The 14,711-nt window shown below is 38.8% G+C and overlaps 1 protein-coding gene across 2 annotated transcripts; it reads left to right on the forward strand.

Annotated features, from left to right (window-relative positions):
- Nucleotides 1-3,704: 3,704 nt before the first annotated feature.
- Nucleotides 3,705-12,439, forward strand: scamp3 (secretory carrier membrane protein 3). 2 transcript variants are annotated; one of them, XM_028598270.1, is made up of 9 exons: nt 3,705-4,194; nt 4,517-4,597; nt 6,018-6,131; nt 6,435-6,555; nt 6,675-6,803; nt 8,882-9,041; nt 9,221-9,322; nt 9,415-9,532; nt 11,303-12,439. In XM_028598270.1, the coding sequence occupies exons 1-9, from the start codon at nt 4,141-4,143 to the stop codon at nt 11,450-11,452; spliced, it is 1,029 nt and encodes a 342-aa protein (XP_028454071.1). In that variant the 5' UTR covers nt 3,705-4,140; the 3' UTR covers nt 11,453-12,439. The 2 variants fall into 2 exon arrangements, with proteins under 2 accessions (XP_028454071.1, XP_028454072.1); XM_028598271.1 differs by lacking the exon at nt 3,705-4,194 and adding an exon at nt 4,349-4,428.
- Nucleotides 12,440-14,711: the final 2,272 nt, after the last annotated feature.

The raw sequence follows: 14,711 nt of genomic DNA on the forward strand, positions 1-14,711 counted from the left end.
TAGCTACTTAACATACTGTACATTTAGGTAAATAAGTCCAGTGGTCCAGAAAAAAAGTTCTGCTACAGAAAATTGCTTGAATATTTTGGACTTTTCTCTAATCTTTGCTTTTTTTGTGAAATGTTACAGTTATTTAAATGAAACCATGTGAAGTTTAGATGGGAAATGTCTCTTTGGTGGAACAAACACACCTGCTTTTTGTGAGGGGTCACAAGTCAAAAAGGTTGGGAGCCACTAGTTTAATTTTTTATGGTCCCATGGCATGAAAAGTTCACTTTATGAGGTTTTTTAACATTAATATGAGTTCCCCCAGCCTGCCTATGGTCCCCCAGTGGCTAGAAATGGTGATAGGTGTAAACAGAGCCCTGGGTATCCTGCTCTGCCTTTGAGAAAATGAAAGCTCAGATGGGCCGATCTGGAATCTCCTCCTTATGAGGTCATAAGGAGCAAGGTTACCTCCCCTTTCTCTGCTTTGCCCGCCCAGAGAATTTGGCCCACCCATGAGAGAGAGAGATATCATGGCTTTCAAACAAGCAAAGTGGCAGTTGGTCAAGGCCACACTCCCGACACAACAGCTGTCAAATACATGTAGTGCAGTAAAAAAGTAGCAGAAAATGGAAATGCACAAGTGAAGTACAAGTACATCAAAACTGAGTAAATTAAAAAAATTGAGGAAATGTACTTACTTTCTAAAGTATGCATGGTTTACACTAACTTCACCCGTCATGTACTTGCTTTTATGTCTCCCAAGCAGAAAGTATGTTTTCAATGGCCTCGATGAAAACCCATGTTTTTGTGTAAGCACTCATCCAAACCGCAGTGCTTGGAAAGTTCCTGCTATTTGCGCAATGAGAAAATTGGCGTTGTGCGCACACACACACACACACACACACACACACACACACACACACACACAACGCCTGATTCTGTCTAAATGACCCCTTTGACTGGTTGACTAATGGTTGTTAGCCTCATAGGAGCAGTCTAAACCACCCAGTCCCTCCTTGTTAGCCGGGTCCTTTTCCACACACAACTGTTATGCCAGTTCATTCCTCAGGCATTGCTCAATTGACTGAAGAATGCTGTGGTTTTAGGACAGGGAGGAACCGAGACCACTGCGTTTGAATCGGGGCCATCTGGACCAATCATGACAGAGCAATTAGAGGAAACAAGGGTTCACAGGAGTCAGCTGACAAACACAGATGTTGCTAGACCAGGGCATGAAGACAAACAAAGTAAAGCCTACAACATAAGTGGTGATTCCTGCTCATTTAGTTGCAACAGTTAAGTTAAATAAGTTTTCATCACTAATGTGCCTGTAAAAATGGCCACTCATTCTTTGCTATCCTAACCATGCCACATCCATTTCCACCCAAGCATCTACATGTCAGCTATGTTTCTTTATGGTTCTCCATGGAAAATTAATTTAATCTCAATGGCTGCGTTGATCTATGAATCAGACTTTCAGTGGCTCAGTGACTTTCCGCCTCAGTTCCACTCTCACCTCCCTGTATTATGGTCATTAATGTTGTAATGTTGTAATTAAAGGTCCCATGACGAGTTGCTCTTTGGATGCTTTTATATAGGCCACAGTGGTCCCCTAATACTGTATCTGAAGTCTCTTTCCCAAAATTCAGCCTTGGTGCAGAATTAAAGCCACAATGAGCTTTCCTTAGGATGTGCCATTTCTGTGTCTGTAGCTGTTGAGGAGGAGAGAGGCGGGCAAGGTGGAGGGTGGGAGTGTGGCCTTGACCAACTGCCACTTTTCTCGTTTGAAAGCCATGATGTCTCTCTCTCATGGGTGGGCTAAATTCTCTGGGCCGGCAAAGCAGAGAAAGGGGAGGTAACCTTTCCCCTTATGACCTCATAAGGAGCAAGATTCCAGATCGGCCCATCTGAGCTTTCATTTTCTCAAAGGCAGAGCAGGATACCCAGGGCTCGGTTTACACCTATCGCCATTTCTAGCCGTCTATTGCGTCAGAGGCCTGAAAAGGTTAAAAAAAAAATAAACATGTTTTTCTCAAGCTGTGCAGTCAAAACATTTTTCAAACCCACAGAGCTCTATTTCAAATGTTAGAGACCCCACTAGAATGTTCCCATTTGATGCAATAGCCGTAAAAAAACATGGAGCCTTGGGTTTGAATATTTCACTCAGTGTAAACATCATATAACTTGTATGTGATACTGTCAGACAGTATGATGTAAGATGACCTGAAAGTTAATTAAAGGGTAAATCAAACTGGATGCTTAGCCGTCATCTTCTGAAGGTGGTCCTGACTACTGATATACATAAATATTATATTTCCATAATACCCAACCCTTATATGTAATTTGTATTAATAGTTGCCTACTTGTGCATATGACAGTCTATATGTGTTAAAATCGGTTCATTAATTACAATAGCGTCCCGGTCAAGAAACAGAATGTACAGATTGTCTATGAACAGGGCTATGTGAGTACTGCATGTGTGCGTGACAGTCTGACATGTGTATGTTATGAAATCATATGACTGCCCTCACCCATGTGATTTGTTGGAGAAGAGAAGAAAGAGATCAGGCTGGATTATACAAGGGCATTAGGCCATGAAGTGTGTACAAACTAAAGGTGGAATCCTTTCTGCTACTGCTCAACATGTGACTGCAAGGGTCATATATGAGAAAAGCCTATGAAAAGGTCCTTTAAGCATGCACCCTTCATACAAGATGGGACCACAAAGAGACCAACTCTAGGAAACTCACAACTTATAAGTTCCATGAAAATAACATTCTTGAAGCAACAATGATTCAAGATGAATGTTGAAGACATGTGTCCAAGGTAATAATAAAACATGCTAAAGAAGGATCAGTGTTTCTTTTGCTGCATCTCACAACACATTCCTCCTAAGAATCACAGTCAGCAAAACATGGGAAGAGGAGCAAACTATTCAGTCAAAACACAAGGGTGACATCTACTGGAAGAGAAGGAACGTATCTTTTAAAAACAGGAAAATATAAAAGTTGCAAAGACTAAGGTCAAACATTCATTAGCCTACAGGCAGTAACATGTTAAGAGTGGAGTTAGATGCCCAAAATATATTGAATATTCTTTGAAAAGTATTAGGTTTATAATTCACAGATCAAATGTTTAGTTGCCATTGTATGCTAAAAGCAAACAATGAATTTCCACAAGGGTCAATGACAAATCTGCACACCTTTTGGCAGTAAATTAATCAAATGCAAGATGTATATCTATTATCATCTTATAATTTTAATTAAGATGATTTATATGGTATAAGATAAGATAAGATAATAAGATAATTTCTTCTAATATATTTTATATACAGGCCGTCACTATGATGAACAGTTAACATCAGTCCATAGTGCCAGAAAAATCCCTGTGCAATAACCCTATAACACCAATAATCCACTTACCAGTAAATTATAATATATCATAGTGTAAATACGCACTGTTCTGTAACATGTTAATATCATTATCACTATCAATATAAATAAAAGCATTGCTGTTTATATTGGCATATCCACCTATCTCATGTTACAATAATAATTCCATATTTATTTTCAGCACCTTTTTACTGTGTACCATTGCGCTACAGTTTATACATTTCATTTGTTATTTATTGTTTTTTTTAACCTTTAACCATTTTTGGCAGCACACATGCTTGGCCACGCCCCCTCCTGTTCCCACGTGCTCCTGTGCCGCAGCCGCAGCAGCAGTCACATGACGGATGGTTACTTCCTGTTCCTCGGCTGTTTACCGTTATTAGTATACAGGAGAAACAGAAAATAAAGGATCTGCTTTGCTTTCCAGCGATCCTTTTCATCCTGACAGTGAGGACTGGTTTGGGAAAAACTGCGGGGAATACATACAACCATCAACCTGTCCGTAAATCGTGTTCACTGTTTATCTAGACTGCGGGGAGATGACCATCGGAGGGGCGGGTAGCTAGTTGACTGGATAAACCGACTACATCGCCCGCCCTTTCGATTTAGAAAAGAAACTAATGCAGCTTTTTATCTGCTAGAAGACACCCAACCGCTGCTTTTCTTCCACGCCGTGACTACTGTTTATTAACGTCAACATTAGCAGCAAGTGGTGGCTAATTGACGTTAGCTCTCTTTTCCCAAACAACCCGCCATCGATATGTCAAAATACACAAGCTTTCCAGAGCCGATGGACGACCACAACCCTTTCCAAGTGGGTGAAATGAAATATTAATCTAATATTAGCCTGTGTCAGTGTAGTTTTTCATGGTGTGTGTGTGTGTGTGTTTGATTGGCGGAAGTCATTGGTGTTGGCTCTGTGTAATAGCAGGCGTGTTGTTGCTCATGTGACGTGTGTGGCTTTTTTTTCTGGGCCTTTCTGCCCTCCTTAATCTTTGACCATTTGAAGCTCTTATTAAAAATGAATACATCAGTAGAAGTCACTCAGGTTTGTTTGACAAGGATTCATGTTTCAGCAGACCAGGTCAAATGTATTACTGTGCTAATTGAATAATCATTTGTTTTTGTTCTGCTAGGACCCTGCAGTGACTCAACACAGCAGCAACACAGGATATGCCACACTGGACCTTTACAACCCATTTGATAATACTACTGGGGTAAGTAATATTTATTTGTTTTCTGTGAGATAATAAGGTAATAATAAGGGGTAATTGTTGATAATGTACATGTAAAATGCAACAGTCACCTTAAGTGTCAAGCCTGGGCTTGCCATGTTTTATTTTGCAGGGACAGAGTAGAGGTGGAAATCTTTAGGCACCTTACGAGTCGATTCTGATTCAGAGGGCTAGGATGCGATTATAAAACAATTATCTATGCATTCAAACTTTAGATTTCTATACATGATTTATTTTTTCTCGCTGTGAGAATACTTGACCGAATTGCCATTTCGTTTCACTTCCTTCATTCATTCTATTTGACTCGATGAAGAAATCACAGATGACGGTGGCAGTTCAGTTGTCTGGAGCCAGGCTAAAAAAACCTCCCTACAATACAGTACCTCAAGATTGTGTAATAAAACTGCAGCTATCATAATGCCATTATAATGTCAGCTGATGATCTTCTGCTTTATTGGTGCAAGATATAACTGATATATAATCTTAATTAAAATGCCAGTTGACGCACAGTAAGTATCAAACAGTAAAAGTGTCCCTAGAGTTTTGGGGCCCCTGGGGGGCAGTTGCCTTCTTTGCGCCGTTGGTTAGGAGGTCTGGATTGTACAAATGTACTTCATTAAACTAAGACTAATTGCGATGAAAGAGCTGAAATATACACATTGCTTTATGATATGCATCTTAAAGATTTGGGTATTTTTATTGCTAGGATACAGCTTGGGTCTACGTTATGTGTCGTGTCATTGAAATTGTGTTGCTAGGAAACAGCGTGGGTCCATGTGTACTTCCTGTCAGCTGTTGATATTGGCAAATACTACAGCAATAGGAACTATACATGGAGCACAAGCATCCTGCTTTCCCACAATGACATATGAGTTGGGAAAAGTTTTGATCTGATGTGCTTTATTTTACATTTTTCATATGTTTTGATTTCTCCATTTAGATTCTCAATTATTCATACATATATACATACTGTACACGCATTCATTCATACATGCATTCATACATGCATTATGTATTAATGAAGTGAATCAGTGATTTACACATTTTGTTGCAGACATGAAGGTCTAAAAACTGATTGTAAATATTATTCAAATAATTTTTCTTAGTTTTTTTCCTTTTGTTGTATTGTTTGAAAATGAATATGCAGTATTTAGGATCTGGCTGTTTGTAAGCTTGTGCGGACTGGGCGTAGTTCAGAGTTCATTCATTTATACATTTTAAATTCTACTGTAAATGTCAGTAACATGATTGTACATGCAGTATAATGCTTTATATGTGAAGGTACTGATAGGAAGAATAAAAAATTAAGCTATTTCCAATGCAGAAAGTAGTGAAATCATATTTTTTCTGGGCGTGCTTATAGGATGAGGTCAAATGATGTATGATGTCTGTTTTTTACCAGCATCCACCTCCGTATGAAGCCACCTCTCCCTCTGCTCCATCTGTGCCTGCACAGACCCCACCCAGCAGAACTACACCCACTGAGCCTCGCAACTATGGCTCCAATTTCTCCCAGGTATACATGCTGCAATGTAAACATTTGTTGCTTTTCACAAAAAACTAGGGTTCACCATCTGATCTTAACATCAGCACATTCAGTGGCAGTTGGTTGCACAAAATGGGATTGTACTTAAGCTATTACTGGATTTAGAAAAATAGAAATGTGTGTACCTTGAAAGCCTGTCCTCTGTGAAGCTTCTATGCTACCACGTCTTTTAAATAATCCTTTTCATTATTTATGACACCAGACATAGCGTCTCTCTTCGAAAGTTGGCATGCAATTCCAATGCATCATTTACTTTGTGTCTTACTGTGTTAGACTGCAGTGAATGCTACCACAGCAGAGCTCCTGAAGAAGCAGGAGGAGCTGGAGAAGAAAGCCCGGGAGCTGGAGAGGAGAGAGAGAGAGCTCGAGTCACACAGCCTGGGACCTGGAGCCTGTAAGAGAGGGAGGATAAGAGGGGAAATAAATACCTAAGATACCTTAATGGATTATTGATTTAATGATTTCAAAAGAAATCACTGTTAATGACTGTTTTCCCACTGTTCTGTTTATCAGCCCGTCAGAATAACTGGCCCCCACTGCCTTCATTTTGCCCTGTGGGCCCCTGCTTCTACCAGGACATCAATGTCGAGATCACACAGCGCTTCCAGCGCACCGTCACCATCATGTATTACTTCTGGATATGTGAGTTCCTGTAACTCATACTATGCCCTGTTGTGTGAATTCCCAACATCATTGTTGCAGTGTCATAACGTAACATAATTATCAAAGAGTTTAAACTCTCCAGGGGTTTGGGTTGTTGTGTTTGCATGGGGAAGTAGTACTGTTTGTGTGATCGTAGTGCAAATTTAAAACCTCAACCTGTTGACACTTTGCAGATGGGGGAGGTTTTGTACCTGAGATAATCACGTAAGAAAGTGAACCTAGAGCTGACTCATGTCTGTGTGGGACTGTACTGTCTGGAATAAGAGCTGGAATGTTTGCACAAAGACTCTGACACTCTACTGCCAGATCGAGGACTTTGGCAGGACCCAGCTGAAATCAGTGTCCACCAAAAGTTGAAGATGGTTTAGCTATCTTCACCAGGGGCATATACCGTACGCAATAATCAATTCAAATTGTTGAAAATAACCGACCCAAAGCTTCAGATCATAATTGTTCTCCACACCCCCGTCAGCACACTGGGAAAAGTTAAAGGGGGCCTTAAATTATTATTTGGTTTTTTTTCCGAGTTCATATTCATGTTCACAAATGTAAGTTTGGGTTCTGGAATGTTTTAAGAAATAAACTTTGATGCAGACAGAGAGACAGAAAGAAAAAGGAAAATAAAGTGAGGCAGAAAGTGAGCTAACCAGAGAGAGAGAAAGAGAGAGAGAGAGTATAAAAAAAATAAACAGAAAGCAAAGAATAATTTGTTTAGCTTTATAATGACCTAATTACTGCAAAAGCAGTTCTGCTTTATTGTTGAATTATAGCTAATGTTCCAAGGCCTGGTACCAGGATTGGGAACCTCTGGCCTTTAAAACTATGAAATGTAAACAACAATATAAATTGTATGTTTTAAGTTCCTTATTACTGTTTTTGGATAACTCAGTTTTGTTTTTTAAACTTCTGTCTTGACACCTAATATAGTTATAATTATATTGTAATATATGAGCTACACTAAATCAAAATCAAAGTGGTAGAGAGGTCAATCGCACTCCATGTACCCAAAGTAAATTTCACTATAATCAAAGTCATATGATTACAGGTTTGAACTCTTTTTATTGTGGTAGCGGTGTCACTGGAAACAAAGATCTATTTGTAAAGAAAAGTTTTTAAAATGGTTTGAAACTGCTGTCCTTGTTAAGTAAATGTAAACATATTGATTTATTAACAAAATCAAAACAAAACCCCAGTTACAGTACAGTTAGTCTATACCCACGATGTTCCACTTCCGGGATTGCTCTCATTCTGCCGGATGTCACTTTTCGGTCGGATGTCCGTTACCTTCTGCTTTCTTTGTGTTGTAATTTTAAACTTCAGTCGATTTATGAGGACTATGGTCAACTGCTCCTCAGATCTCTGCAGGGTAAATCCAGACAGCTAGCTAGACTGTGTCCAATCTGAGTTTTCTGTTGTACGACTCAAACAACTTTTGAACGTACACGTTCCACCAAAACAAGTTCCTTCCCGAAGCTATTTTGCAGAGGCACCATGGCTCTGCTCGGTGCTTGGCACCGCCCAAGATGATTGTGATTGGTTGAAAGAAATGCCAATAAACCAGAGCACGTTTTTCTCCCATTCCGGACTACTATGTGGACTAGCCAGACCCTCCTCCACAGCGCTATGGAGATAGGCCTGGCAGTCCAAGACTACAGTACAGTAGGGGTAGAACTATTTAAAACAGACAAAAAAATGGTTATAAAAATGGCCTTCAACAAAATTCTTCAAAGGATGATCATTCTTGTAGCTCAGGCATGTCCTAAAACAAAACCTGCTTGAGCCTGAACAGTGGGACAACTGAATGAGCCAACTCTAAACCAAGCAGCAGGCAAAGGAGGGTAATAAATAGAATCCTATTGCATCAGCCAAAGTCCTGGCAAGTTAGCTCTTTCTTTAGAGTTGGGAGGGGTGTTTTGGATTTGTGTTTTAGTACACAGATCTGTAATAAAGCAACAAAGAGTTGATCTATAAACTCCGATTGCTATGCTGTTCATTCTTGTTCAACCACTCTCATTCTTCCTTCTGTTTCCCTTTTATGCTATTTTATCAATGTCCAGTATGCACTTGCACGCTGTTCTTCAACCTGATCTCCTCCATGGCTATGTTCTGCGTGGACCCATCGGGTGGTGTTGGCCTGGGCCTCGCCATCCTCTGGGGCCTCCTCTTCACCCCCTGCTCCTTCGTCTGTTGGTACCGACCCATGTACAAAGCCTTCAGGTGTGTTCCACCATCTCACTGAAAAAGCCAACGCACCAAAAACGTGTTGGCCAGAATTTGTAACTTTTATCCTTCACTTGCGGTGTAAAGTTTTTGCTCTTTTCTTAGGTGTAAGTTAGCTACATAAAGAATAAATGGCATTGAGCTGTTACTGTAACACTATTATCTCTTCTCTCTAGGAGTGACAGCTCCTTCAATTTCTTTGTCTTCTTCTTCGTTTTCTTTGCCCAAGTGGTCGTCTCCGTCATCATGACTATTGGTATCCCTGGATGGGGTTTCAGGTATGACAAACAAACCATCTCTGTGTTAGACAGATGCATGACTCTTTCCAGTTTCTTTCCTTGGTTTATTTTTCACTGTCTCTTTCCCTCAGTGGTTGGATCGTGAGCCTGGCTGCTCTGAAGACCAGTGTCCCTGTTGGTGCGATCATGATGATGAATGCCGTCCTCTTTACTGCCCAAGCAGCCATGGGAGTTGTCATGCTGAAGAAGGTGAAAGCTGAATAAATTTGTTTACATGCAGGGAAAATTCACAGGTAGTGACTTAAATTAAGGTTGTGTTTTTGACAAGGTGTCAGTCACACCATCTTCTATCTATTTCAGGATGTGGCATTTTTTTTTTTAACCTGGTTATTCATGTCCCTACAGCACAATCTTAACAGTATCCGGGTTTCTGATCATCTGTCAGCCTGTCTTAAATCCTGAACATTACATTTGGTCTTTGGTTGTTTGAACTGTACTACTTATATATGTGTAACTTTTTATTTTTTTTATTTTATCGACAAACTACTATTTAACTTGAGTTCATAATGCACCTTAGCACAAGGCACACAATGATCAGAAACCTGGATAAGGTGTTTACATGCCAAAGTATCCTGCAGCCTGTTGCACCAGCAGTGTGTAAGTTCAAACCTAGTTATAGCGTAAATTATAAGTTAGTTCTAATTCATGGTTGACTAAAATAAAAGCTGTGGCACGGCAAAGATAAGATACAACGTAACCAAGTAATAACAAAGAATTTCTAATAACGGAAGAAGTTCCACTCTCTCGATACTTCCGGCTTCTCAACTGGTTGCAGTTCCACTCTGGTTCCACTATAGGGTGCTCACAGGCGAGTGCAGAATGAATGGTGGTCTATGGAGCTATACCTCTCAAAATCCACTTTGCTCAGATATAATTTTTTTGTCTAGTAATTTGAATGTTGCATTTGAAAAGGGAGGTTAAGAAAATACACACTGCTGGGTCTTAGATTTTTTTAAAGTTGCTTTTTTGTTCTAAAAAGCCTTTTAAAATGTCAATGACTTTATACACATTGTACGCCCAAATATACTGCTTTATGGCAAGCTCTGAGTCACTTCCTTTTTTCTCTCGAGGCATCGACGACACAGCTGACAGGTTAGGCTCTCCCTGTCAATACAGATACTAGAAAGAAGTTTGCTAATGTTTTAAAGACCACGCCCAAATATTCACTCTGACATTCTGGTTCTGCATCGGATGCCGTCAAGGGGGACCTCTGGTCGTAATCAGTCCTTCACTGACCAATCAGCATTCATTAGCAGAATGCTAGCGTGTTGTGGGCAACAACGACTCAACCTGTAAGGAACCGAAAGGACATAAGTACTCGTTCATTCAACTTTTGACCTATAATGCATGTTGAACTTGCAAAAACTTAAGTTAAATCTGAGATTTCGCCCCCAGTGGAACTCTGGTGGAACTGCAACCAAATTCGGTACAATGGGGCTAAATAGGGAATGAAAAGGCTTTCCGTAGACGGGCTTTGGTAATAACTACATAGTTACACATGCCATGCAGGCAATCGTGCAAAAAGGCAGAAAAGTAATCATAATTGTTTGTCCATGTAAAGTATTCATATGAATGAAATAAGTAGGTCTAATTCAAATAATAAAGATATTTAAATATGAATGTGCACTATGCTTGTAAATGCTTTTCATAAGACTAAAAATGAATGGTAGACAACAGATATTGTGACATGATCTAGTGGCTCCTAAAATAAAGTAAAAGGGAGAAAGTGAAATCCAAATTGTCATGCTGTACACTTTCTACCTGGTCTGTGGAAATACTCGCACCTGCTGTGCCCAGGTGGTACACTTACCATGACGCAGTCAGTAGATAACAAACAGTCTGAAGAATAGCCACGATATCGGGTTCTGTGTATCATTTTCACCCTCACAATGTACGTGATATGAGGTTGAATTGTTCCATGTATCGGGTGTCAGTGCGTTCTGCTCTTCCCCTCTTTAGGTCCACAGTCTATACAGGCAGACGGATGCCAGCTTTCAGAAGGCCCAGGCCGAGTTCGCCACCGGAGTCATGTCCAATCAGGTCGTACGCCAAGCTGCCACCAATGCTGCCACCAGCGCTGCCCAGGGGGCCTTCACCGCACCTCGATAGAGAGGGACAAGAGGGGTAGGGAGGGTCAGAAATGGAGGAGGAGGGCCCTTTCAGCTTAATGAAGGATCTGTTTTGTATTTATTTCCCCACAGTGATTAAAATTTGTTTTAGGGGGTAACTGAGTCTGTATATTTACCTAAGCAACTGAACTACAGGGCACGTGCATGAGGCAGAGGTGGGGTTGTCTTATTTCTAAAGGTGTACAGGACAAGTTAGCTACTTTGGAGTCTACAAATAAAAAAAAAAAAAAAAAAAAAGATAGTTTGAAATGTGAAAAGAATAAGATGCCTAAGCTGTATGAAATGTAGCGCATTCTGACCAAGTGTCAGTGAATGCAGGGAAAACACTTTTGTTGTATGAAAAGACAAGCTGTGTGCCACGTCGGACAGTTCTAGCCTGGATAGTTCCCATTTTTTAATGACTTAGTCTAGACTGACATTGTGTTTATGCAGGGTTATGTTTGAGTTGGAGCTGAACACTGAAATGTTGCCATTCTAACATTTGATCCATAACTGAGTGGCTCAACTTTGGCCAACACAAAATTTTTTGTGGCTTAAATGTAAACTAACAAAGCTTTGTTATTATTCCAAATGAGAATGCTTCACTTATTTGCCAAAACCTCTTTTACTGTAAAGATTATAAAAGTGTTGTTTCAGTTACAATATATACCTGTCACTGTTTGTTGGTGCTGCTTTTGGTTATTGTTATTATTACAAGTCACTGTCTTGTTTTTAATAAATGTAATGTCATGCTTACACAGTCTACTACAGTTATTAATGCATTATCTCATTGACAAGATAATTATCAAGATACTGTATTTTGATATTGTTTTAACCCTTGTGTTGTCTTCAGGTCAAATTTGACCTGTATCTAAATGTCTATATCAGAAATATTGGTTTCTTTTTAACTACCTAATTTTGATTACCCAAAAATAACATGGATGTTTCCATATAATGCTCTTTGCAAATACAACAAAAATCTATACTTTCATTGAATTTTGTGTGTTTTGTTACATTTTTGTAGTATTTAAATTTCTTTTTAATTTTTTGAAACTGTATCTCGACTGAATGTAGTGATTCCTGTTTTGGATCAAATTTCCATGTCCCAATGATTTCCTTACTCTTATTTTTGTCTAAAAGTTAGACAAATATTTATAACAAATTAATTTTATTATATGTTAAGGTGTTTTCTATTGCTTTAACACAGATAAATTACTTTTTTTTTTTTTTTTTTTTTTTTTCTTTTTAAAGCACCTTTTTCAGTGGTATACAGTATGCATTCAAGTCAGCATGTCCCCAATGCAATGTAATCAACTTCCTCAATAAATATAATCCATAAAATAATTTAAAATATTTTTTAATTTCAATTTATTCTTTATTACTTTGATAGACTAGGGCACACTTCCTTTAGTCAAGGAAGTAAATCTGGTAAAACTACATTTGTTTTCTGTAGTTATATAATATATGTCCCCACATTCCATATATAAACGTATTTTCTTGCCTCCCAAAAAAAGACTACAAATCCATACAGCCATTTGCAGGAAGTGACAACATTTGTTTTTGGAGGGAATTCAACTGGGAAACTGAGGTAAACTGTCACGCTCTCTTTTATTTTTCTAAATTGCATGTGACACACCTGCTTGAAGCACCCTTAAAGTTTCACCCTGTTCCACAATGTTTATTGGATAAAACATTTTTAAAAACATGTTAGAAATAGTTATTTAAGTCCTGTTCATCTGTAGAGTGTGTGCTAGCTAAATGTTGCTAACTCAAAGAGCTACAGCTAACTTAGCTAAAAAATTATAATTATTATAAAAATAATAATAAAAACCCTGTCGGGTTCCACCCTTTTATGTTATGTATGCTTAACAGGGTGGAACCCCACAGGGTTTTTATTATTATTTTGATGTTATTCCAGACAATACAGGTTAACCATGCAGGAGAAATCATTGGATATGGTGAATCTGAATCTGACTTGTTAGAGGCCTACTTGGTTCCACCCATAGGTTACACCCTGTTACGCTAGGATTTAAAAAGAAAATATTTTAACCACAACATTAAGTGTTTGGTATATTTGTTTCGTTAAGTGAGGTACTAGTATACATATACATTTATTTCTAATTGATTAAATTCCCCATACTAGACAAAATGGGGACCAAAAAGGTACAGATTCTTAATATTCAAGATATATACTCTTCATAAAAATTAAAACTGTTAATGCAACAAGAATTACACTTTTATCATAGCACAAAGGACACATTCTATCCAAGAAAAGTTCAGTATTGTTTCACTTACATTTTTAAAACTTTGTGATTATATGTATTCTGAATTTTTATCTGAATTCTCAGAGTTTTTATCATGTGTAGTCCTTAAATCAGACAAAGTACTTATTGTAGGTGATTTTAATATCCATGTGGACATTGACAGCAATAGCCTTACTACTGCTTTCAACTCATTACTGGATTCTATTGGCTTCAGTCAGAGTGTGCATGAGGCCACACACTGTTTTAACCACACCCTCGACCTCGTGCTGGCATATGGTATCAAAATTGAAGATGTATTAGTATTCCCGCAAAATCCTTTATTATCAGACCACTTCTTAATTACTTTCGAATTCTTAATACCCGATTATACGAAATTAGATAAAAGCTACTATACTAGATGCCTATCTGACAGTGCTATAGCTAAATTTAAGGAAGACATTCCAACAGCACTAAACTCATTACCTTGTTTTAATACAACAGAGGACCTTTATGTAAACTTTAGTCCCTCTCAAATCAACAATTGTGTAGATGGTGTTACGGCCTGCCTACGGACTACTTTAGACTCTGTTGCTCCACTCAAAAAGAAGAAGATGAAGCAAAGGAAACTAGCACCTTGGTATAACTCCCAAACTCGTAAATTAAAGCAAAACTCGCAAAAACTGGAAAGTAAATCGCGCTCCACCAAAATGGAAGAGTCTCGTTTGGACTGGCAAGACAGTCTGAAACATAGGACCGCCCTCAGACATGCCAGATCAGACTATTACTCAGCATTAATAGAAGAAAACAAGAACAACCCAAGGTTTCTTTTCAGCACTGTAGCCAGGCTGACAGATAGTCACAGCTCTACTGAGCCATCTATTCCTCTAGCTCTGAGTAGTGATGACTTCATGAGCTTCTTTAATGATAAAATTATAACAATTAGAGATAAAATTCATCACCTTTTGCCCTCAAATGGTTCACCTTTCAACACAGGACTGCTAGAAAGAACGAATAGAC

Source organism: Perca flavescens, chromosome 14 (assembly GCF_004354835.1).
Source record: "Perca flavescens isolate YP-PL-M2 chromosome 14, PFLA_1.0, whole genome shotgun sequence".
NCBI classification, from domain to species: domain Eukaryota; kingdom Metazoa; phylum Chordata; class Actinopteri; order Perciformes; family Percidae; genus Perca; species Perca flavescens.